This window comes from Adiantum capillus-veneris, chromosome 22 (assembly GCF_014529385.1).
Source record: "Adiantum capillus-veneris isolate H3 chromosome 22, ASM1452938v2, whole genome shotgun sequence".
NCBI lineage: Eukaryota > Viridiplantae > Streptophyta > Polypodiopsida > Polypodiales > Pteridaceae > Adiantum > Adiantum capillus-veneris.
The window spans coordinates 15,622,278-15,648,818 of record NC_140952.1 but is presented as its reverse complement, the minus strand read 5'-3'; the positions used below and the strand labels follow the sequence as shown (position 1 = coordinate 15,648,818).

Here is a 26,541-nt window from a genome sequence, read left to right as displayed (position 1 = left end):
TGAGCCTTGCCCTCTTTGACATTTGTAGCTACTAGCATCTTTATGATATTTGTCACCTTTAGTCTTTTGGTATTGTAGTCACTAGTTTGGTCCCCTTGTAGTCTTATAATGGTATATGTCACCTTTGGTTTTTTTGTAGCGCCTTGGCGGGCCTTGTGAGCCAGAATTAAGCGAAAAGTGTTATCTCTGACTTTTACTCTTGCAATTATTTGAGATCTCTAATATGTAATTACATGTGTTATTGTGTATGGGCATTGTGTTTGTTCAATGTTGTGTATGTACCATCATCCATGGCTGCGGCGCCGCACATCCCAATCAAGTCATAATAAGGTTCAATGGTCTTTGAATCGTGTTTTTTGTGGGTTTTAGAGTCAAAGGACTCTAGTACTACTTGTATTCAAACACATAACGCTAAAAATAGCATTATTTGGGTGTTTTTTTAGCCTCCCGTTCTGCGCTGTTCCTGTTCTGGACCCCTTTCCGTTCCCTAGTTCCGCAAGGAGGCCCGTCGCCGTTCTCGTTCTGCGTTCCGGGTAACTATGACACACACACACCCCCCCGTGCAGAAGAGTATTTTAACGTCGTGGGAAATTATCCCAAGAGACCTTAAAGATCTATCTGACGAGGAGAGTTGAACTCAAGACCTGTAATTTAAGAGGGAAATGGCATAACCAATCTACCACACTTGGGTGATAGAAAGGTTATACCATTTTCCTCGTTTTATTAGCATACTTACACACGCACACACACACACACACACACACACACACACACACACACACACACCCGTGAAGAAGAGTATTTTAACGTCGTGGGAAACCATCGGAAGAGACCTTAAAGATCTAACCGACGAGGAGAGTTGAACTCAAGAGCTCTTATTCAAGAGAGAAATGGCATAACCAATCTAGTACTAGGGATATGTGCATGTCTATATCTGAGGGTGGTACAACCATGCAAATGCATCAATCTAGCTAGCTCCATTGTGTGCTAATGGGGGGGTGTAAAATGTAGTACATGGGAGGGTCGGGAGCAAGGGCGTTTGTGATGAACGCCTCTGGGTGAGCCATCATCTAGGCTCGTCTCTCTTCGGCAGCTCGATGTGCTCAAGTCCGTATCTCCTCGATTTGTTTACCTTGACCTGCACTTCAAACGAATCTATATTAAGACAAGACATTCACTTTGCCAGTAAGCATGTTCAACAAGCTGGGACCGCCATGTGGTAGGCGTTATGGAGATGGCAGTCTTTGTTTTTATGAATTTGTGCTCCAACGATGTCTCATGTAAGTTTATTAACACTACCTGCTGAAAAGCATTGCAGTCTGTTTTTAATTTTCCGTGCTGTGGGAGCCTTTATTTTTACGCCCTATTTAAATCATTTTGTTCTATGTTTATTTGTTGCAGGCGAAAAGAGAAAAAGAGGGTGAGGAGAGGGAGAAAGACAGGGAGAAAAGGAAGGATAAGGAGAAGAAAGAGAAAGAGAGGGATAAAGATAAATCAAACAAAAAAGATAAAGAGGTTGATATGGAGGCAAATGAAGTTGGAAATGGTCATCCTGAAAAAGAAGAGCGTAAAAAGAGCAAGGACAAGAGCAAGGACCGAGAAAAGGAAAAGAGTAAAAAGCACAAAAGACACCACCATAGCAAGAGTAACGATGAGATGAGTCTGGAGAAAACCGAAAAAGATGAAGGAAAACGTTCACATAGGCATAACAGTGAAAAAAAGAAATCATCACGAAAGGTTTGTTTCCATATATATTATTTGAACTTTATAGTCAAGTGTATCTGTAACTTTTGTAGGCTGAGGATTGTATTTATCTGTTGATAGCAGCATGGGCTTGAGCAAGGTTCTGATAGTGAGCACAAGCATAAGAGGCATCGAAGAGACCGTGAGAGAGAAGAAAGAAATGGTAAAACCAACGAGCTGGAAGATGGTGAACTTGGAGAGGATGGTGAACTTTTATAGGCCCTTTCCACATTCACTTCTCCAACATTGTAGCTGTCCTAGTTGCTTGATAGGTCGATTATCTGTACCTACAACTTCGCATACATCTGGAAAAACTGCTCTGATTATCTCTATTGGCTGTACTTGTGCAATATAAGTGTCATCGTTTTTCTTCATTTTGGCTTGAGTGAATATAACATAGAGTTGAATGTTTGCCTGTTCTGTGGCTGGCAGTTTAACAGCTATGAGAAGTTGGCTTTCAAAAGGTAAGTGTTGCATTTTCTCTGGTTGAATCATTTATGTGGACATTAATTCTGTCTAGCCTGCTAGTTGATCAGCTGCTGCTTTGTCTTTAATAATTAGAATGCCATTATATTTCATATAACTTGATGGCTGCTACTGCAATTAAGAGTTTTTTACCTTTGCCTTGAAATGCTGGTGATGATAGTCAAATGAACTGTCTGGTGCTGTCTTTGCATCTTTTCGTGATCAAAGCGCCATTAAATCTTTGGTGGTTGTTCTGGCTAAGTAAATGAAAGACTTGTATCAGCGAGTGGGCCTTGATCAGGCATGCACACTTCGAGTGCTGGTAGATGGGTCTGTGATTGACTTGGATGGCACTAAAATGCAGGTATTACCTTTTTTTATATTAATTTGTCAAAATTGCTAGGCCGTTTAGTTCATCTTCCTGTTAGGATTGTCCATCACTGTAAGCCCTACTAAAAAAATCAGCTTCACTCTTCCCAAATGTAAACCTGTTGCTTTTCCTACACTAACAGGGTTGTAAGTTGTGTCTGAGAAGGTTTATGTAATTCAGGGAAGAGAAATCATCTTCGCACCAGGAAACATCAAAATGTTGTATACACTATACCATTGTTGAAATTACCACATGTTGAGTGTAAGCTTTGAATGAAGCGCAGTTATTTGTTTGAAGGGCTCCTTCCATAGCGGTGGCAGTGTGGAGCAACATGCTGCAGCCATGATTGCAAGACTGAATAGATTACAGCATCTACCATTTCCGATGATAACTGAGTGCCTAGCTCGATATACGAGAGTGTGTAAAAGATTCTCTGCACCAAAATGTCCGTACCAATCAGTTGCTTTTAATCAAAGCGTATGAAAAGAAAATGATCGCTAACAAGATTCATGTATTTGAGATGAAGTAGATTTGTGTTCATGAGTGGCCTGCTCAACGTAGGATGCCTTATTTGTCAAGAGAGGATTCTAGAAATACTAGGAGGAGTATGACTTTGGCATAAATGATTAATCGAGGACTTACGAGTGCAAACGAGTGCAGTTCTTGTAGAAGTCCCTTTCAACTTCTTTTGTATGGGTGAAGGGGGCTAATCTGCTGGTTAGTATGAGACGTTTCCATGAATATGAAAAATACATTCGAGTATAAGAAACCAAGTAAGTAGATAGTAAAAACCAAGCAAAAAGTAGTTACGGTTAGAATGTGTGGGAAAAATACATTGAGTATAAGAAACCAAGTAAGTAGATAGTAAAAACCAAGTAAAAAGTAAATATGGTTAGAATGTGTGCGTGTGTGTGTGTGTGTGTGTGTGAACCTTTCAAGACCAAGATCATGGTGTTTAACACCACACCATAGTGGGTCAGCACCCACCTTTACCTATTGTGAGGAGACTGTGGAGTATACAGATTCATGCACTTATCTTGGGGTGGTATTTAGTGGTCCAGTGTTTTCTTTGAGGAGAGCGGCAAAGTCTAGATTATTAGAGCGTATGCCGTTTTGGGAAGCTCCAAGAACCTCGAACGAAGCTTTGGCTTTTTGATACTTTGGTGACTCCATCCATGCTTTATGGAGTGTAGATATGGGTGGCCTTCTGTATCCCGTATCACTGAGGGATGGAGATGTATGGAAAGGCCGTTCGTTTCTTGATATCTTGGATGATTAGAGCGAAAGCTTTGGTACCACAGGAGATTTTTCAGGTAGAGCTAGCCCCCCCCCCCCCCCCCCCCCCCCCCGCCCCGGGGGGCGGCGCCGTTGGTGGTAGAGGTACTTGATCAGTCTCCTTTATATATAGTATCTGGGACCTCCCTAGAGACAGATATGCCCGACTAGCCTAGGAGTCCTATCGTTAGCTAGCGTCACAGGGAGCTACATCTTGTTGGTATGGACAACTGACATTTTGTTTTCAGCTCCCCTTCCAGTACTCATTGGATGCACCCTCCATGTCTCACATGGACAGCGATCACCAGACCCATTAGACAGAACTTGATTTAGTTAGAGTCTAGACACCAGATTGACATGGATACAACCGACACATGAGTTGGACATGAAGATGGCTTTCTACATAGAGCATCTTCTTCAGTTTATGGAGGATGGTATCTGTGACCGGACCTAGCTACATGGACACTCATTTATCTCATGGGATATGATGTGTGATGGGTTAGGCGCACATCTTCACACGAGCTTGAGATTGAGACTGGTATATTCAGAGGAGTACCAACAGAGGCTAGGACATGTCAGCTATTTCGTATAAAGACAGAGAGGAGCTGCATTTTAGATGCCATTGTCCAATGTACTACGAGGTACGGGGCCATTTTTATCGTCTTTTTAGAGAGGGTTTTAGACTATTGTGTAGAGCTATGAGATAGCAGGATCAGAGATGCCTTAGTTTGTTTCTTTCAGAGCTGCATAGAGAGAGAGAGTTTGCTGAGGAAATTAGATGGAGAGAGAGAGTCCTATAGATGGATCACAAACTTCCTCAGACTAGCTACTGTGCAACCTGAAGAGCAATCACCACAATAGATTTCAGAGTGTACCAGAGGTACATTGATTGGCCGAGCCCTTGAGTTCGGGAAATCTAGACGCCCACGATTGCGTAGGGCATCACGACATCGACGGAGATTACAACAAAAGATCAGAACTACTCTACTATAGTACAAGAGCATAGGGGATGTTGGACATCCTAGGACACCGAAGATGACGATGATGATGATGTTTTTATCCTCTTGATTCCTCACGAGGTTGTATCTTTGTTTTTGCTAGAGAGTTCCTAGTCACCCCCTCATAGTGGTCTACAATTCTATTTTAGGTTTTTTGCTTTCAGTTTCAGCTTCTCTTAGTTTCTTCTAGACAGTTTATCAAGTTCTCTCGAGATGTAACTTTTGGAGTCTCATAGGTCATTTTGGCCTTTTGAAGACGTTTAATATGACATTTCATGTCATTTCTCTCTCTATCCAACTCTCTTCCATTTCGCGCATATCTTCCCTTAATAGCTTCCCACATGACATTCACTCATGCAACACCACAAGGTTTGGGACTATGCCTTAGAATAGACGGTATGATGACGAGTGTAGAGAGTTATACAGGCAGCTGAGTATCCAACGTACACGAGCTGAGGCTATAGAGTGAGAGGTTTGCACAAAGATGAGGACCTTGTCACAAACTGTTGACGTGTCAAGCCATGGAAGAACGGAGCCAACCTGTGGATCTCGGGGGACGGGCCTAAACCCTAAGAAGAAGCAGAAGCAACAGAAGAAGTTTTACCAACTTGCAAAGTCTTATGGAGTGGCCTATTTTTAAAGAAGAGTTCCCACCAACTTATGAGACCCTGTCTGATGGGGCCCAAATGACCTAGAGAGATTAAATAGCACTCACTCTCTTGCGATCAACTGATGACGTGACATAGCTATACGAAATCTCACAATCTGCGCTGACATGCTGATGTGGCAGCTGTACAAACTTTCGCAATTTGTGTTGACATGCCGACATGGCAACTGTACGGATTTTAGTAAAACTCGTTGGCAGCTTTTGGCGGTAGTGCTTTTGGACTAGTTGCTTTTGAGTTTGAAGCTCTTCATGTAACTGCTTTTGAGAGGCCAAGGGCCTTTATAGGAATACTGAAAGGGTCTCCAACGTTTGAGGCCAGTGCTCTCTTGGGGTGGAACTTTGCCACTCCCCGTCTCTCGTGTCGTGCATCTCTTTCAGTTTAAATGTTATTTGAAGTGCTTAAAGTTCTTCAATCCGTTCTTTTCTATGGGCAACTGGTGTCCGTCCCTGTGACAGTGGTATCAGAGCTTCAGGTGTGTGCTTTTTTGAAAGCATACCGGTCCTACAAAGCAAGATGGCGCTTCCAAGCTTTACATGAAACTTTATTAAAGAATCTTTGTCTCTCGACCCGGGCCTTACTCCATCGTGCATCGGGCGCGCTCCTATCTTCATGGATTTGTCTTCCAAGGCATAAGCCATAAAGATCACTTGCAAGAGAAGGATCAAGGGTTTTTTTCTTCAAGCCGTAGTGGTGGATGTTTATAGCTACCAAGCCGCACACTCCAAGGACTTGCCAAGATTTCAAGAATTTTTTTTGCTGGAAGTTATATGCCTTGAGACATCTTTCTTCGGAGTGTACCTGCTTGTAGAGTGGACTATCTTGAAACGCTTGCCATGGAAATTCTAACAGATTACAACTTGAAATATATGGACATCTTGCAGTAGGTGTCTCTTCTCGAGTTGATAACCTTGGAAGTCCAATGTGATTCGTATATCTTGGGGCTACCATCACCGCCATATGAACACTTTCTGTCGAGGCTTGTTTCAACCATTCAAGAGTTTATGGACCATGCTGCGGTCGGGTACAACTTTATGGAATATGACTAGCTTTGATTTTGGTGTAGGTTTCACAATGGAAAGCAAGTCGACTTTCGAGCTTGAGTGATGTCGAGAATGCCTTTTCAGTTTGAATTAGCAGTTTCTGAATTTCATGCGAGAACTTGTTTGGAATTTGTTTGAAATAGATGGTATGTGTTTTACACTCGTCTTGGTGCCGATTTGAACTATTTGACTCTGGTTTGAATACTGGTTTCAATGCTTGGTGATTTACTCCTGGGTGGAGTAGTGAGAAATAATTTTTGAGAATGCTTGCATAACTCATGGCCCGGATCCTTCTTGTTATTTGTGGGGGGAGTATTGTTTGAAAAGTGCTGTTTTTACTCATGGCTTGGACCTGGATGGTTATTTACAGGAGGAGTATTAAGAAGTCTAAGCAATGGTTACTCTCAGCACCTCCAAACAACGCAAGTTGTGGTTTGGGGGGTGTTTGGTTGTAAAAGGCCTCTATATCTGATGGCTCGGACCTTTTTAGGTTATTTGCAGGAGAAGTGATGAGGGAGTCGTTGAATAGCTCATGGCCCTGACCAAGATGGTTATTTGCGGGGGGAGTATTTGCGGTGGCTTTATGTTTCTATGTCATGTAACATGCATATGTGAGCAATTGTGTTGCATTGTGATGTCCCGACTCCCAACCACTGAATATTCCTTATTGGATGAGATTTTACTAGGAAGCCAACGACCCAGGATATCAAGAGCTCCAATTTGGAATGAGACTCCTTATTGGATGAGATACTTCTCGAAAACCAACCACGTTGAATATTAAGAGCTCCAATCCGGAATGAGAAAATTGATTGTCTCTCGAAATGACCCTTGGAAATTTTTGAGCTAACTTGACTTGTTTTGCAGGTTTACGGTAATCACAGACGATTACTTTCTTTCATGAAGGAGGGATGTCACAAATTGTTGACGTGTCAAGCCACTGAAGAATGGAGCCAACTTGTGGATGCCGGCTGAGGGGCCTAAACCCTAAGAAGAAGCAGAAGCAACTGAAGAAGTTTTACCAACTTACAATGTCTTGCCGAGTGGCCTATTTTTAAAGAAGAGTTCCCACCAACTTATGGAACCCCATCTGATGGGGCCCAAGTGATAGAGAGATTAAATATAGCAGAACCAGCACTCAGGCTCTGGGGATCAATCGATGATGTGGCACAACTATATGGAACCCCACAATCTGCACTCACACGCTGACGTGGCAGCTGTACGGACTTCTGCAATTAGCGCTGACGTGGTTATGTGGCAACTGTATAGATTTTTGTAAAACGTTGGCAGCTTTTGAACCAGTTGCTTTTGAGTTTGAAGCTTTTCATATAACTGCTTTTGAGAAGCCAAGGGCCTTTAAATTTGCACCGTGGGCTGATTCTCTGGAAGGCTTCTCGGTGAAGATGCAGAGCGAGAGTATCGGCTTGTATTGAGTTTAAGCAATATAAAGAAATATCCAAAGGAACGCCAACGTTTGGGATCAATGCTCTATTGGGGTTGAACCCACCACTCCACGTCTCTCATGTCGTGCATCTCTTTTAATCCAATTGGTATTTGAAGTGCTTAAAGTTGCTCAATTTGTTCTTTTTAGTTGGCACGTGGTGGTCGTCCCCGTGACAGACCCTCACTTGCCGTAAAAAGCGGGAGATCGAGGAGGCCTAGGAACTATAGTTATACTACCTTTTCAAGAACCGTGACATTGCTACATACGGAGTACTTGAAAAAAGCCCTAGGTTTACTACAATCCCAACTCCAAACCTTGAAATTAACCTCGATATCTTTTGCTTGATTGGCTTGGTAGTAATGGTTTGTCAAAGTTATGTACAAAGGTATTTTAGAACTAATGGAATGACCTAAGATTCTATTAGACAAGCACTGATTCCAGAGCTTGCATACTGACGCCCCGCCATGTTTGCTTTCTTTACAACTGCGATAGTGGAGAGGGCTACGCGTGGCATGTAGCATTGCCGTTTCTCTAATCACACTTGCATGCAGAGTTGAGGGACACATAGGCCTTCAAATTGAGCACCTCATATACACCGCATGCACCCTTGCCTCATTCATTGCCTTGCTCTTCAACCGAGCACTAGTAGAGAGATTTATAACAAAGTGGACTAGGCACACCATTGTGCCTATGCACAAGTCTACGGAGGCTCTTGACCTACTATTGGCCACACATTGACCTCTATGGTGCATTGCTAGAGATGGAGTTGAGCGCATATGTAGGGAGTGGGGGGCCTACGAGCCATTGGACGTGCGGGTTACAGAGAGCCTTCTTGACCATCGACCGTGTCTCCTCTCTATGCTCCTTGAAGAATCAAGGCAAGGCGTGGAACTGTTAACACTCGGACTCTCAAACACATGAAGTCAAAAGATGGTAGTGTGTGATTCTCTACTCAAATGCAGTCCCCCTTAAGCCAGGTATCCAATGTGGTACTTCCTTTTATATTAATAATCCAGAGAATTACAACTGCAAGGGAGTTGCTCTGCAAATCTGTAACCCATGCACTGAATCTACTAGAGCACTCTGTATATACAGACAATAAGGTTTTAGGCAGATTGTGTAAGGAAAAAGACTTGATTTAAATCACCCCTTTATTTTACATCAATAACTAGTTATTTGCCTTTGCTAGTTTTCACTTTAAGCTTCATAGCCTTGACTAGACCACCCACATTATTCTTGTGATACGAAGGCATCGTGTAACTGGCAAGCCACTAGCGAGGTGGTAAATTAGTAGTAAAAAACTTGAGGACACTTCAAGTTTAAAACAATTGCATACGAAACCCAGAGTGGCGGAGTTTCACTTCAAGATGCCGTTAAGTCTGGCGTCTATTTCGATACTTCTTTTTTATATTAATCAATCTAGAGAGTACATTTGCCGGGGAATCACTCTATAGGAGTGTAATATACGCTGATCTCACAAAAGCGACTCCCAAGGCACTTGAGTCCCAAAAGTAGTTGTTACCAAAAGAGGCATCCAAAAGCCTTGTTTGCTTAAACATGGCATCCCAAAAGTCAACTGCTTTAATAACTGGTACCTTCCAATGGCCACGTCAGTGTGCATATAATTGTCATGCCAGCCCGCGTTTTGGGGTGGGATTCGTAGGGTGATTCTGAGCGAGATTCGTGGCGTGTCGGCCATGTCACCTGTCCGTACGATCGATTCCCTTCTTTTCAAGTCAGTCAAGACAGGCCACATTATCATTTTGTGACATCCCCAAAAGAACATCACACCTCTCAAGTGGCACGATATGGAAGTCCTCGTGCCCTACGTAACCCTGACAATGCAAGCTAACTTAGCAAAGAGAGACGATTCGACGACTTCACTTTAAAATGAGTCGCCATCTATGTGGAGTGTGTCAAGTTTGTATATGTTAGTTCACAACTACGTGCTGCTGCTCTCGCACGCTCCCCCTCGCTTGCACGTGCCTCCCCTCCCCTCGCCATCGTTCTCCCCTCCGCCCTCACGCTACGCACCGCCTTGCTGTGTGCTACCCCCGCTTGCCCTAGCCACCGCGCTCCTCTGCCTGCGCCCAGCCAGCGCACTGTCCCCCCCCCCCCGTTTGCTGCCCGTTGCCCCCACACACGCCACCTCCCCCCCTAGATGCCTGCAGCTTAGAACCCCCCCTCCCCTCTACCAGGTTTTGGTTGACGGATTCGCCCAACTGCTCACTCGCTGTTGGTGCGCTCTGTCCATCAGGACTTGGTCTCGCCTTCATTCCTTTCGCATTCTTGTTAGCAGTAGACACAGATGGAGGATTCTGCCCCGCCACAGAGGGACTTGATGGAAGCCCCCTCGCCCGACCCCGGGGAACCCACCATCCGACTTGCTCTTTCGCCAACAGAGCAAGCGAGCTTAGACGTTAGGCCAACTCCGTTATCTGCAAGATTCGCGGCACTAGGCTCAACAGAGGAGAGGTGCGTCATCTCCTCTAGGCCCGCCTTTTAGCAGAGGTGGGCAAGATCCTCGACGTTCAACTGCTCGGACGTGGCTACTACCAGATAGAGTTTGAGACCCCCGAGATCGTGTCCAAGGTCATTGCGATGAGCCCCCAAGCCATCCGAGCAGTTTTGGCTCATTTTCGACAATGGCTCCTTGGTTTCGACCCAACTACGGACGTTCTTGTGGAGGAGGCAGACCTTCCCTTGTCAGTCTGCTTTCCTGGCCTGAGGAGGGAGTACCTTCCGCTCCTTTCCAGGATAGGGTTAGAGATTGGGACTGTTCAGGAGACACCTCGCTCGTGAGCTTCTTTGGCTGCCAAGGCAGTTGGCATTCCCATAGTACGTGTTCTAGTTGGCTGGTCCCCCCCTCCCACGAGTTTTGCTCCGCCCATCCCTCCCTCCTTCTCCGCCCCACCTTGCCCTTTTCCCTCAAATGCCCCCCCCCCCCCAAGTTCTGCTCCTCCCGCTAGCCCCCTTCCTCTACATCTCTTCCCGCTCCCACCCCGCACCGACCCAGGGGGCATGACCATCCTCGACTGCTCAGAGATCTCTTGGCAGTGCTTTTGCCACGAGTCGCTTGGCGAGAGAGGGACAACCTTTGCCACGAGTCGCTTGGCAAGAGAGGCGTCTCCCTTTGCAGCAGTTCCTCGTGGACTGACGAGCTTCCACATTCGTCGTCGGTGGAACTTTTTTGCCTACGACTTCACACATTTTCTTGGCGACCCTTCACCAGACTTTGGGGCATCGCTTCTACACTAGTGACCACTTCTGTGACTTGGGTGGGACAGTTTGCATTTTGGCTAGTACATCTTTTTCGGACCATGCACCAGTGATTCTCATAGTGGCCGAAAGACAGAGGAGGGGGAGCACGATGCTACGCATCCTTGAGAGGATCTTGTTGGACTCTTAGCTCAGAGAGCGAGTGGTGGCTGTTTGGATGGAGGTTCTAGACACGCAAGACTCTCCTGCTGCCCGAGTGGCTTGTGGACTTACTCACCTTAGTCGGTTCTTTTTGGAGGAGTCTACGGTGCGCTTGGCTGGAGCGAGAGAGGAGAAGCAGCATCCTCGACGGGGCGTAGCTTCCTTGCAGAGGTTGAGGGAGCAGCACCAGAGAGTCCCTGGTTGGAGTTGCAGCAAACTTGCCAGGAGCTTGCTAGCACAGAGGAGAGGCATCATGAGTTTGCTTTCCATCGACATGCATCTCAGTGGACCCAAGTGGCTGACAGAGTGACAGGGGCGTTCTTTGAGACAGTGGGACCCCGGCATGCGCACGCCAGTGTCAGGCAGTTGAGGAGGCGTGATGGGTTATTTGCCTCAGAGCCAAAGGACATGCGTGCAGTTGCTACTGACTTTTACCATGACCTATTGTCTGTAGAGCCTCAGTCAGAGCATCAGGATACATGCAGAGAGCAGGTTTGGGCGCAAGTGCCTTGTCTTGTGATTGAGGAGATGCGTTGAGCTGCCTCTTCAGCTAGAGGATCTCCACGCGGCCCTAGGTTGGACTCCCAGTTTTCCCTTAGAGTACTGGGACTAGCTTGGCGCGGACCTATGCAACGCTTTTCAGTACATCTTACTCACAGGAGAGATTCCTGACAGCATGAGTGAGGGCTTGATATACCTCATTTCCAAGGCGGGTGGCTCCTTGGATGAGATTCGACAGTGGCGACCCATCACTATCCTCAACTAACCCTACAAAATTCTTGCCAAGGCTGATGGCTGGTTGCACATAGAGCTATAGTAGTGGGGAGCTGGCTTGTACATAGTGTCGTATCGGCAGCATGTGTAGCTTGTGACGACCCTTTGGAGAGTTGGCGTCATTGTCTTAGGGACTGCCCCTTGGCACAACAGATTTGGCTTCGGATCCTTCAATTGTTGCCAACTCTCTCCACAACACGGCAATACCCTTGGGGGACACCTGCTAGGTCCACTCTCATGGGCCCTGCATTACAGTTTGAGCTATCCTCCACTAGCAGGATGATACTGATACAGGGGGGTCGACCTACACTCCAACCTGCTAGAGAGCTTACTCCGTAGGAGTGGTGCAGTGAGAGAGAGGTGTGTTGGGAGCTCGCATGTGGCCTGACACTTTGGTTCATGTGGCAGGCCGGCTGCTTCGCATCTTTGAGGCTCGCCTTGTGCCACCAATGGAGATTTTTCGAGATTTTTGGTTGGAGCTGATCCATACTCTCAGGGGACAATTCGAGAGACTTCAGGGCAGCTTCGACCGCATGCGGGAGCGTAGAGGGGCGTTCCTTCGACTCTCGCGCCGTGGACCTTTCTTGACCATGTGTGCCTCCCTCTCTCTGTCTCTCTCTGTCTCACCTTGTTCGATGTCATCGAATCTCTAGTAGATAGAGCCCAATACAACTTTGATCCTTGTATCTCTTAACTCTAGAAAGCTGCCCAAAACCGTCTCTATAGAGGGAATGTGTGCGGTCATGCATCCCATAGTATGCTGTACTGTCACAAGACGGGCACCACGTGCCAATAGAAGAGAACAGACTGAAACATACTTTTAGCACTTCAATAACAACTGAACTGAGAGAGAGAGAGAGAGAGAGAGAGAGAGAGAGAGAGAGAGAGAGAGAGAGAGAGAGAGAGAGAGAGAGAGAGAGAGAGAGAGACGACACGCGACGTGGAGTGGCGGAATTCCACCCCAGAGAGTATTGGCCCCAAACCTTGGCGCCCCTTTCGGTATTTCTTTATATTGCATCAACACAGTACAAGCCGGTACTCCAAACTTTGCACCTTCCCCAGGAAGCATGCCAGAGAATGAGCCCTAACCTCATATTTAAAGGCCCTTGGCCTGAAAAGCAGTTATAGTAAAAAGCCTTTAAAACTCAAAAGCTTCTAGTCCAAAAGGCAATGCCAAAAGCTGCCAACATACATCACGGAAATCCGTACAGATGCCACGTCATCAGCCAGCGCAAAACGCGAAGATCCGTACAGCCTGCCACATCATCATGCCAGCGCAATTTTCGGAAATCTGCTACGTCATTAGTTTTTTTTTGCGTGTGTGCAGGTCCTGCTTTATTTTAATCCCTTTATGTCACTGGGGCCCTATTGGACGGGGTCCCCATAAGTTGGTAGGACTTCTTCTTCTGCTACTTGTTCATCTTAGGGTTTAGGCCCCTAGGCCGGCATATTTAAGTTGGCTCCATTCTTTAGGCTTTGACACGTCAAGCAGTTTATTACATGTACAATGGCATAAATAGTGGAGCTCTGTCTCTCACATTCTCTGACACAACTGACACAACGTGGTCTTAGCTGAAATGCGTCGAAATCGGCTTCTCTCAATCTCCAATGGGTGTGATGATGTCCGAATCTCTCCAATAGGTCATCGTAAGCCGTGGACAAGTGAGTGTCCATGTAGGCAGGCGTAGATAAGAAACCATTCTCTGTGAGCTTGGACTTCATCTTCTTGCCCAGCTCTTGTAGAGGCTAAATCCATGTCTTCTGGGTATCCAACTGAAATAGATCCTGTTGTATATATCTAGTGACCTCCCTCCATATCAAAGAGAGAGAGAGGGTGCACCTAGAAAATACTTAAAAGGGGGGAGCGTGATCATAGAGAAATCATGTAGCTCAAACCATGCTGCCATCTATGCATACCAACATGATGCATCTCCTTGTGCTGTCAAGTGCCGTTGAATTGTAGAGCCAGCCGAGCATAATGATCTTGTTTGAGCTGTCATAAGCTGTGTATGAACCACTGATCTCGTAAGAGTCTTAACTACTAGAGGAACGGTAGGCAGCGTTGCTTGGATGATGGCATGGGGAACGGAGTGAAAAAGTTAGGACAACGTGATTCACAACCACTCCATCGTTCGGGGGCGAATCTCGTTAATATCCTCCATAGTCAGTACTATGACTGGGCGCCTCGCATGTCGAGCTAGGGTGATCCGGATGCTCTGCTACAATCTCCTCTGATACTGTGACGACCCCCGTGATCGTGGTCGTTTGGATCTCCCTAGCTCAATCGCCCGATCGATCAATGTACCTCTGGTGTGGGTGTGATCTTATACTGAGCTCTGCTGTGGTGAGCACTCCTCTGGGTGCTCATTGTCTGGTGTAAAGAAATGTGTGGTCTGCCTCTGAGACTGGCTCTCCCATGATGTCCTCAGCAAGCTCTGCACGTGTCTGCGCATCTTGAGTAAAAACAATCCTAGGCATCTATGGCCTTGGTATCTCATGACTCTAGAAAGTGGTCCGAAACCCTCTCTGAACAAGCAGTGAAAGAGGCCACGGATCTCATAGTACATAGGGCAGTGACATATGTAGTGCAGCTCTGTCTCTGGTCAATATGACATAATTGACATATCATGGCCTCTGCTGGTACTCCTCGAAATTACTAGTCTCGATCTGAAGCTGATGCGAGGATGTGCGTATCTGGCCAATAGCACACCGTATCCCATGAGATAAGTGTGTATCTATGTATCCAGGCCTTGTCACAAATCCGTATTTTGTGAGTTGGAGAATGTGCTCTCTATAGAAAGCCATCTTCGTGCCCAACTCCTGGATCGGCTGTATGTATTTGCTCCTGGTATCTAGCTGAATTATATCCTGACGTATAAGTCTAGTGATCTTTGTCCGTGTGATAGATATGGAGGGTGCATCCAAGGAGTAATGGAACGGGGGAAATCTGTCTATGCTGAACCCGAGAGAGAGAGAGAAAGAGAGAGAGAGAGAGAGAGAGAGAGAGAGAGAGAGAGAGAGAGAGAGAGAGAGAGAGAGAGAGAGAGAGAGAGAGAGAGAGAGAGAGAGATGCCCCCTCATTGTGGCTGGGAAGGCCTCTTTGACCAGAGCACTCTCTTATTAGTTCGTTTGGACACCATGCTATTCACAGTTGATACTAACAACTCTCAAGGGATTCATGCTCGATTGACATACGCTGCCACTTCTCCACTACTTATCTCCTCCGGCGCCCGATGGGAGGCCATACGAGTAGTTGGCTCACACAGGAAGCATCGTTCTGTTGACCCCCGTTTTGCTTCCGCTGACGCTGCACTTTGGAGGCTTTGGGTGTGGGAGGGTCGTGCCCTATCGCAGCTTTACTGGGACCCAGGAGAGTGGCATTGGCCTCACTTAGATCCCACACGGGCACCCGATCTTTCTTTGAGTACACTGTCCGGATTGGAACATTAGCATTGATGAGACAGCAACCTCAGCAGCCCACTCGAATGCGTTTCTGCTTACATTCAGGCCTCTCTCATGCCTATCTGCAGCAGTTTTGGTTCGCGATCTGGGATTTACATGTTGCTCGTCGTATTTCCTTTTTCATGTGGATGATTGCTCATGGGGGACTACCAGTTGGGACTTGGCTAGCTACTATGGGTCATGATCCGTTATGTACTCGCTGCCCTTTGCGTCAACTTGAGTCACCTGCTCACTGTCTTTGGTCATGCTCAGCTTCCCATGTAGTGTGGCTTGCAGTTTGCTCTCTACTTAGCAGATCAGGTGTTCAGCATGGATTTCTTACTTGGGGATCTGTCTCATGGTTGATGTCGATGCCCGGCCCGCATCTTTTCTACAAGGGCTCAACCACAGATCCAGCCTTCATGCTTACCTCCACTGGTTATCGACGAGGGACTTTGGCTATGCTACCACAGATTGCTTGGCAGGGAGATTCGCAGACACATGATGCAGTTTTCTCAGTCATCACTAGTATTACACTATGGAATATTTGGAGAGCTCCTTGTCTTCACATTCTCAGTGCGGCTCCACAGCTGCTTCAGGATATCCTCGCTCCCATTTGACTAGACACCATTCACACCCTGATTTGGCAGTGGGATTCCTCCTTCGGTACATCTAGAGCAGCCGAGGCTCGTCGATTTGCCTGCCTTCGGCGTTGGGCACGATCCCCACTTTTCTTCACACTGACAGGTGGTCAGATTACTTGGCATTATGCCCCTCCTCAGTGGTTTCTCCTCCACTCCTCACACCGACCACCATGAGATTGTTCTAGTCAAGTAGTCACTATAGTGGCCCTCCTCCTTTCATTCAGCTTGTACACCCCACGTGATAGGCTACTTTGGCATCCGCTGGGATTATTTTGTACTCAGTAATATACAGCCTTGACTTTTTCAAGAGAGAGAGAGAGAGAGAGAGAGAGAGAGAGAGAGAGAGAGAGAGAGAGAGAGAGAGAGAGAGAGAGAGAGAGAGAGAGAGAGAGAGAGAGAGAGAGAGAGAGAGAGAGAGAGAGAGAGAGAGAGAGAGATGAAGTTTTTTCTGTCATCACTAGTATTACACTATGGAATGTTTGGAGAGCTCGTTGTCTTGACATTCTAAGTGCGGCTCCACAGCTCCTTCAGGATACCCTCACTGCCATTTGGCTGGACATCATTCACACTTTGATTTGGCAGTGGGATTCTTCCTCAGGTACATCTCGAGCAGCCGAGGCTCGCCGATTTGCCTTCCGTCGGCATTGGGCCCGATCCCCACTCTTCTTCACACTTATTGGTGGCCAGATTACGTTGCATTATGCCCCTCCTCGGTGGTTTCTCCTCCACTCCTCAGATCGACCACCATGAGATTGTTCTAGTCGAGTTGTCTCTATAGTGGCTCTCATCCTTACATTCAGCTTGTACACCCCACGTGATAGGCTATTTTGGCATCCGCTAGGGATTATATTGTACTCAGTAATATACAGCCCTGACTTAAAAAGAGAGAGAGAGAGAGAGAGAGAGAGAGAGAGAGAGAGAGAGAGAGAGAGAGAGAGAGAGAGAGAGAGAGAGAGAGAGAGAGAGAGAGAGAGAGAGAGAGAGAGAGAGAGAGAGAGAGAGAGAGAGAGAGAGAGATATGAAATCTTTTCTATATATTAAGCAGAGAGACATTCAGGGGGCCACGTGGTGCAATTTGCTTCATCCAGCAGTGTGTCCCTGCATCTCCGGCAACAGTGAGGACAGTGCACGCTATAGAGAGAGAGGTGGCCGAAGGCCGCTCGCGACACTAGTGTTATATTAACGTCCTCAAAAAGCCAAAGTGACCTATGAGACCAGAAAGTTACAATGTGGTGGATCTCATACAAAGTCAGAGTAACAAGATGAGAGAATGACAAAATGACAAAATAAAATACTATGGAATCCTAAACTGCTAGGTGTGGACTAAGCAGCTAAACAGCTAGCTGTGATAGCTAGATCACAGGAGATCCAGCATCGATCGCTGGCAGATCTCATCAATCCCCTCTATGGTCAGTAGTCTAACCGGGCGTCGTGCATGTCGAGCCAAAGTGACCCGAATCCTCTGATGCAGCCTTCGTCGATGCTGTGTAGTCCTCCGTAGTCGTGGGCATCTGGATCTCCCCAGCTCATTTGCTCGGTCAATCAGTATGCCTCCGGTGTAAAGCGACGAACTCTGCTTTGGTAGTAACTCCTCCGCGTGTGGAGTGGCAGCTCTAAAGAAGTCTGTGATTTGTCTCTGAGACTGGCTAGCCTCTCCTCTCATCAGGCTCTCTCTGTGTCTGCGCAGCTCGAGCAAAAACAAACCGAGGCATCTCTGATCCTCGTACTGCATGACTCTAGAGAATATGCCAAAGCCCTCTCTGAGCAAGCAATGGAAGCGGCCTCGTATGTCATAGTAGATGGGGCAACGGCATGTGCAGTAACTTTGTTTTAGGCTCGATGTCACATAGGGGGCATGTCCTGGCCTGTGCTGGTACTTTGCTGTATCTCCCAGTCTCGATCCGTAGCTTGTGTGAAGATGTGCGTATCTAGCCAATAGCACATCGTATCCCATGAGAAAAGTGGGTGTCCATGTATCTGGGCCTCGTCACAAACCATCCTCCGTAAGCTTGGGGAGATGCTCTCTGTAGAAAGCCATCTTCGTGCCCAGCTGATGTGCTGGATGTATCCATGTCCTCTTGGTGTCTAGCCGAGTCAAGTCGTGGCTTAGCTTGGTGATCTCGGACTATGTAAGAGTCAGAGAGTGCATCCAGTGATTACTGGAAGGGAGGCAATCTGTCTATGCTGAACCCATGCGCTTGAAACCATGATGTCATCTCCCCATACCAGCATGTTGTCTCTCCCTGCATGGCTAACATTACTTCTACATTGGTGGTTGAGGCCCTCACCAGATCTGTCTCCTTCATACACCGCATGTGGGAACTTCCCAGAGACAGATCTGGTGAGCGCCTCAACCACCAATGGGGGGGCAGCTAGCTCTGCTCGTACAATAGCACGTGGTACTGAAGCCTTGGCTCTAATGAGCCGCGAGATCATAGAGACCAGAGGCTTCTCCATGTCCCCCCATCCATTACTGCGGCCTGTCCCTGATGATCCAGTGAAGGTCCCCAAATCTCAGCTCCATAAAGCAATGCAGAAGCCACCAAAGTGTCAAAGAGCCAGAGCTTCGTCCAAGGCTCCTGAAACTGAACCTGTGAACACATCCTTTCCAATCTACCCAATGCTGCATGGGCTCTGGTCAGTCTAGTCTCTGCTGCCCTCAATGAAAATGCTGGCCCACTAAAAACCACTCCAAGGTAAGTGTAAGCATCTATATACTCCACCTTTTCCTGGCCGTATGTGAAGGCGGGCGCTGACCTCCTGATCCAGTGTGAGGTGGTATTAAATACCATGACCTTGGTTTTACCAAGGTTGACGGACAAACCACTTTCCTGGGCAAACCTATGCAAAGCATCCAAGTGACGTTGCATCCCCTCCGGAGTGTCGGAGATAAACACAATATCATCAACATATAACAATAGTGGAATCCATGTGCCTGCCAGCTGTGCACCTCTATCACCATCTCTCTCAATGTAGTCAGAAACCTCATCTACATACATACCAAATAGAGTAGGAGAGAGCGAGCAGCCCTGCTTCACCCAATAGTGGAGTAAACCAGTGTGGATAGACCCTCTGGGGTGCGTACATGCCCCACTCCTCACCTGTATAATGCCATGACCCCCCAAATGAGCTCTGTGGGCACTCCCATCTTCTCATAGTTATGCGGAACGGGAACGGGGACGGGAGGGTCCAGAACGGGACGGAACAGGGAGGAGGAGCGGGGGAGAACGGGAATGGGGCCCGAATTACCTACATTCAGCTTAGTCCCAAATCAACTCGTAAAAAACCTTAAAAGTGCCTATAAACCTGCCTTGAAACTTCCCCAAGTATGTCCCCCAAATGCCTACTGTTTTACCCCCAAATCTGTACTCTTGCCCGTTTTTCCCGCATTCCACTTATTCTCCTCACCTTCCCCCCCCCCCCCCCCCCCCGTCCCGTTCCAGAACACCGTTCCGGTTACACCTGGTTTCGGTACGGCATTCCGTTCCCGACTCCGTTTCGGGAATGGGGCTCGTCCGGAATGCCGTTTCGGAACGTTTGGGTTGCGTTCCGGCCGTTCCCAGTTCCACGCCCAGAGAGCATTGGCTCCAAATCCTGGTGTCCCTTTGTTTTTTATTGCTTCAACAAGGTACAACTGTAGGTAGGGCTTTGCTGTGCTTGCACCGAGTCTGGGACGAGAGAGAGAGAGAGAGAGAGAGAGAGAGAGAGAGAGAGAGAGAGAGAGAGAGAGAGAGAGAGAGAGAGAGAGAGAGAGAGAGAGCGCTTGTTTCATATTTAAAGGCCCCTAGCCTTGAAAAGCAGTCTGCATGGAAAGCTCTATTCCCAAAAGCAACACGCCAAAAATTGAGTCCAACGAGTGGTTCCATGTTTTGCAGCGATCAGTATAGTGCTACGTCAGCCTGGCCCGTGATTTCCTCTACGTCGGCACAGCCATGCCAAGTCAAGAGTTCTGTGTTTTTTGGGCTGCTGTCCCTACAATCTATCCATTTTTTGCATCTCTCTAGAGTTTGTGTCCCCCTTGGCCGTTTGTCCACTCTTTTTAACTGCTCCAACCCCCCTTAAGGGGGCCATGTCACCAAACTTCTTGTTAGAGGATCCTTGTGAAGTTGAAAAGTTGATTTGTATAAGCTCGGGCTTCGAACTGCTACTATAAATCTGTAGCAGCAAGTTGTAATTAAGAGTTCTCCGTAAGAGCACCCTCGTCTCTAGGTTTTCTATGCTTAGCCTCTAACTCAGCATCTTGATCCTGATTTCTTCATCTTGGTTCTTATCTTGATCATCTTGGGCTTCTTTGTCAGTTTCCTGTACTTCGTCGCTAGATTCTAATTTCTTACCTAATGTTTTGCTTTTCTTTAGTCTTGCTGTGATGTTCCCTGTTGGATTTTGCGTCAGAAACGGTGGTGTGTTGGAATAAGTCTTATTGGATCCTGCGTAGAAGAAGAGTCTGCTGAAGCTCTGATACCATAAAATCCGCAAGCGAGTGCGGTGAATTAACAACAAACACACGTTGGGAGTTCAAAACCGTGAACACTTCACTTCAAAACAACTGAAGTCGAGACATGGGAGAATGTAGTTTTCTACCCTCAGGATCCGTTCTCTGGGACTAGGGATTGAAGTTGGGTAGGCAGCACAGTTTCAGTGACAGTAGAGGACATGGAGGGTATGCAACTTCTGACAAACCATATAGCCAGGGGAAAAATGGATCCTAGATTGAACAAAAAGTAGCCTGGCCAGCTAAGGAAGAGAGAGGATCACAACTACCTCTGAAAGATGAGCACTTTCTACCATAAAGTGCTACTTGTTGTTTTTGGCTTTGTTTTGGTTTACTTCTTATTTCTTTTGCTGTGTCGCAATGTCTAGTTGGAGCAATTTCAGTATCTCAAGTGCGTGAAAAGGTACTTCTGGTGGCACCTGCTGTGGCTCTGTCTCACAGGTGAAAAGTATATATATATATATATATATATATATATATATATATATATATATATATATATATATATATATATATATATATATATATATTTTGTGGACTTTTCACTATAGAAAAGTGTTTCTTGCTTTGTGTCAAGAGCAAGATTCGATATTTATTTCCATCTTTCGAAGTCAATGACTGGTGAGCAGATCCCCACAGTCTGTGTTTGACTCCTTTGCTTGTTCTAGGCTTCTCTGTGACAATCCCTCTATAATTGTCAGTGGATAGATGGCATTGATGACCACGAGCTTGACGCCCTTTTGCATTGCTTATACTGTCCTTGTCATGGATAACTTGAAACTTCACCTTGTAGCTCATCCCTCCTCATGTACGATTTCAATCGATAATATTATAGAGAGATTTTACACGGAGGAAAGTCTATTTGGACACACTCTTCTTGGAACAAACAGTCTCTTTGATATATTATAACAGTTGGCTTGTTTCCCTGTGAGAGGGGTTGAATGTTTCTTGGTCAGCTGTATGTTTGACCCAATCCTTTTCTTTTCAATTCAAACTTATGTACCAAAGATGCTTCTTGGACTTTACATAAGTTTGGGTTGCTTAACAAATATAAGTACGGGATGGAACCTTTCTTTGAAGCCATTGGGGTCTCATGCATAGTTTAGTTAAGACTGTAGGCGAATTGGATCTTACATTTTGAGTTAAAGCTAGGTACGTCTCACTACATCCGATGTGAAATTTAAGAAAAATCAAAAGACTACGGGTTTTGCAAGAACCATGAATTGAAGCTTGCCTTCTACAGCAAGTTGCACTTGTCCTAAACTTGCTTTTTAATTTGAGATACATTGTAATTGCAAATTTTTTTAAATCAAAATCAACGTTCATCTAAGCATACATTTATTCTTCTGAGTTTTTATTACCTTGGTTGTACGGTGAACATCTTGTATTTATAGGCACTTAGTCTATCCATATTTAGAGGATCCGTGTAAGATTGATATTCGAAAACATGTGCATTGTCTTGTTTCAATTTACTGCTCCTATTTTGGATGAGTATTTTGGTCTAAAACCATCATATATTGAGGAGCCTTTTAAACTGGGCATTTGCCTCCATTTCAACATCTATAAAATTTAGCGTTGTGGGTTTTACATACAGTTATTCTGGTAATTGCATCAATTTTGATGCAGGAATATATCATCGCATCGGTAGAGTCCGGATAGTTGAGTATCGTAATAGGTATAGTGTTTGTGATTGTTATTGATGAAACCGCTTCAAGTTCGAGCGATTATGTTTCTCTATTCACAATGGATCTTAAAATATATTGTTCAATTTGTGATGGCAAAAGTTTCTTTCTTGTTTGTGACCTCATAACCAAGCTATACTGATGGCACCACCTCTAAACGCGTTTATTAGTGTTCCAAAATTGGTTGTGTAAAATCAGTGATGGGTCCCAGGACACTCGTGTTTTCAATTATAGAAACAGTGCCAGCCAAATTTATCTTTAGACCCGGACGTTTTGAGTAGGCTAGAAAAGTGCTCCTCATTTTGACCTTGCTAAAAGGTTTCCATCAATCATATCATTTGCAGAGAAATGCACGTTGGAAAATGGTTACAAATTTTTATTTTTCTTTGTCCAGCAGCGTATTATCTTCTTTATATTAAAAAAAAAGGTTATTGTCCATGGTTCATGTTTTCCTCCACATCTTTTATAGTTTCTTTGTTTCTGTGTAGCTTGTCCTTGAACAGTTCGTTTATCTACCTTATTGCTAGTTTCGTGCATATCCGCTCTGTCAGTGTACATTTAGCATTTCAGTTCTTCTTAGTTTCAGTTTTATCGAAGAATTCTGACAGCTTGAAACAATACTGCCTTTCAAAATAAATTGTAAGCTGTGCACTTTTAGCAGGTGCGGTTGCTGCATTAACAAAAGTAATTTCTGAAGCCAAGAGCTTTAAAGCAGCTGGTATGGTGACTGCGCTAGTAATTCTATTGTTGATAATTCTGTTATCTAACAGTTCAATAAATGTCTATATATATATATATATATATATATATATATATATATATATTCCTCTTTTCGTATTGAAATTGAAGGGGAGAATGTGATCCTTTCTCTCAGGTGGCACGGACACAGGAATTTTCTGTTGGGCTTTTAAAAGTCTGTTAAGCAGCAGTACTTTCAATTGAGCTTTTATCTTGGCCCCAACCTGATAAGAATCCCAAATCAAGATGAGGTTGACGATGCATGTGCTGTTTTGTGTGGATCTTTGACAATTTGGTAATAGACAGCTTATTTTTAAGCCATTGGCTCTCTAGCTACTGGATTCTGGTAGTGCTTATTCTAAATCCTCAGGACTAATGTGTTTTCTTCCCTCAGTGCCCAAATTCACAACCAGGCCTCTAGATTGACATACCTGGTCTTCTTCCTCTCAGTCCTCACACATTATTGTAACCAAATTTTGAAAATATAAGATCTGTAAGCTAATTTTCTGGTATAGAGATTCCTGCTCAATCACAATATTGGCATTGAGTGTTATTTTAACTAACAAATTGTTGTGCTGTACATGTTATTGCCCTGAAAAGCCTCCTCCAGAAGAAAATTAATGTTTTTTTAGGTTTGTTTTATTGAAGTACCAGGTGAAGTGGAATATGCTGTTCGCTGGACCCTGTTTATACTATTACAGCTGTTCATCTCTTTTTGTAGGCCTGACAAACTTTAAAAACATGACGTTGGATAATTGACAGTTGAGATGCATGAGGTATGTGTGAGTTTATAGCGTTATATTATTTTCGATGTATTCAGAATATCAGAAAATAGGCATGGAGAGTGTCTCTAAAAATAAGCACAGGTGGTAGCTGTTTTTTTATTTAGGAGATTTATATTATCGCTTCTCTTTATTACATTGATCAGACTGGAGATACGTACCTTTCAAGGTATATTATTGTTCAGTAAGCAGCTATTGCTCATTTTGTAGATAAGGACCTTACAGTGGCAAGACGCATTGTGTTACTGGATGAATTAAGTCCTGAGAGCTGTACAGCACGATGTATTGTGAATATAATGTTGTGGGGGAGACATTGGGTCTTGTCCATGATAAAGAACAGAAGTCCATGTCTGATGTCAAAATGTAGTTTTGGTCACCAGTTTTTTTGTGACCCTTACAAGTCTTTGGAAGTGCAAGGTAACATCTTTCTAGTACACAATCTGCGTAATTTATAGAACCTGTTTTTTACAAAGGGTATGATGATACCGATGGGAATGCTGAGCACCTGTGAAATTTAAGAACACACGAGCCACCTCTGGGCCAGATTGGAGACTTGTTCTGACTGAACAAAACATACTTGAATTTGACTCAAAAATGAGAAACAGCTGAAATAACACCACCTGCTCAAGACAAGGGGTTGGAGATCCTTGGAGAGATTCTTATCCCAAGACAGATGCCCTGGGCGGTATTTGTTTATTGTTCTGATATGACAAAATTGTACAACTGCTTTGTGAGCCCGCTGGTCTGCTGCCCTTTCATTTCTAACCCTGAACTGCTAAATGTAGTCATGAGGCAACGTTTAAAAATAACTCTCTTACAAATGGCAACTTGTGAACTTTGTTCCACGTAGGGCCATTCTCAAAAACAAAAACGGGTGGGCTTCCTGCCATGCTTCCACATTGTCCGTATGTCTGGTGCCACCTCAACTCCTCTTCAGGGTAAGTGTAGATCTACTGGAATTATTAAAAGTCATCAGGAACGGATAACCCTGATCTGTCATATGATGGGTGACATTTACAATCGCAAAGGGGTTGTACCGTTCGTTTGGTAGGAGAGACAAGGAAACGGGATATTCTTAATGCGTCACGTGATGGATGACGAGAGCATCAAAAAGGGAATATTCATTTGGTCTGGCAAGAAACCCGAACTGGAAAAAGGAATTCGCGTAAAGACCCAAGCACAAGAATAAAGATGGGTTTTGAGAAGCTTTTTGTAAAAACGGAATATTTTTAGTATTTTCTTGGGAAAAGCACATACCTTCCCTCGAGGAATTTGTGTTTGCATTGCATATGTGCCTGAGAACTGCATCCAGGGACGCCTAGAATGTGATTGCATAGCATCAATTTTCAGCTCACTTAGTTTTATTAAGTTTTGATAGGTTCATACTTTTTTTTAGCAGTGAGCACTTGAATTAAAGCAAGGTGTTATTAAAAAAAACACAGCGTTGGAAGCTGTACGGCTGAATTGAAGGCAGCCTCTCTCTCTCTCTCTCTCTCTCTCTCTCTCTCTCTCTCTCTCGCAAAAAGAACCGCCACCCCCCTCTCTCTTCTAGCGCAACCTATTGCAGGTAATTTGTCCGGCTCCACACCGTCTATTCCTGCCCGGTGCGGGAGCCTATAAAAGCAACCCTCTCTCTCTCTCTCTCTCTCTCTCTCTCTCTCTCTCTTCAGTCACCCTCGATGTCTCTTACACGGGTGGAGATTACTAGACTCATTTGTCAGGACCTCGTGCAGCTGGATACCTGGAGGACATGGATAGAACCGCCACAGGAGTTGGGCATGAAGATGGATTTCTATAGAGAGCATCTTCTCCACCTCACAGAAGATGGGTTTGTGATTCGATCGAGCTGCATGGACACACATATGTCTCATTGTTTGCGGTGTGCCATTGGTCAGATACGCACATCCTCACATCAGCTGGAGATTGAGATTGGTAGTTTCAGAGGCATACTAGCAGACAACAGGATATGCCGCTTATGCCAGCTAGAGCCAGAGACAGAGCTACATTACATATGTCATTACACAGTGTACTATACGTAGCCGTTTCCACTGCTTATTTAGAGAGGGTTTCGGTCCGTTTTCTAGTGTCATAAGTTATGAGAATCAGAGATGTCTTGGCTATATTTACTTGAGTTACACAGATATAGAGACACTTTATTGGGGAGAGATAGATAGAGACAATCCCAGAGACTGATTACAGAGTTTCTTTCACTAGATATGGGACAGCCAGAGGAGTAGCTATCACTACAGAGCTGGGCCCACACTCATTTGACCACTACTGACACTCTCATCGACCGTGGAGCTACGGAGATCCACATGGTCACGATTGAGGAGAGGGGCTACACAGCATCGACGAAGACTACAAAAGAGGATTCGAGCCATACTCTCTCGACATCCACAATGCAGATGAGGATGGATTCTAGTAGAGTAGTCCAAAGCCCTCTTTGAATAGGTAATGAAAGCGGCGACGTATCTCATTGGAAGTGGACAGTGGCATGTGTAGTGCAACTCAGTCTCAGTCTCCAGGTGACGTAGCAGGCATGTCCCGGCCTCAGTCTCCAGTGTCCAT

At 45.4% G+C, this 26,541-nt stretch overlaps 1 protein-coding gene across 1 annotated transcript; it reads left to right on the top strand.

Moving 5' to 3' along the window:
• The first annotated feature begins 1,380 nt into the window (after positions 1 to 1,380).
• On the top strand, positions 1,381 to 23,707 carry LOC147428958 (uncharacterized). Its single transcript, XM_086495983.1, has 4 exons — positions 1,381 to 1,737; positions 1,828 to 1,948; positions 23,115 to 23,171; positions 23,328 to 23,707. The coding sequence occupies exons 1-4, from the start codon at positions 1,522 to 1,524 to the stop codon at positions 23,393 to 23,395; spliced, it is 462 nt and encodes a 153-aa protein (XP_086352109.1). The 5' UTR covers positions 1,381 to 1,521; the 3' UTR covers positions 23,396 to 23,707.
• The last annotated feature ends 2,834 nt before the right edge of the window (positions 23,708 to 26,541 follow it).

What these genes read in the sequence shown, in the direction of transcription:
- LOC147428958 (XM_086495983.1), top strand. Translation starts at nt 1,522, where the DNA reads ATGGAGGCAAATGAAGTTGGAAATGGTCATCCTGAAAAAGAAGAGCGT. An exon ending in AAAAGAAATCATCACGAAAG is followed by an intron (nt 1,738 to 1,827) that starts GTTTGTTTCCAT and finishes TGTTGATAGCAG; the next exon opens with CATGGGCTTGAGCAAGGTTC. An exon ending in CAAGAGCTTTAAAGCAGCTG is followed by an intron (nt 23,172 to 23,327) that starts GTATGGTGACTG and finishes CCTTTCTCTCAG; the next exon opens with GTGGCACGGACACAGGAATT.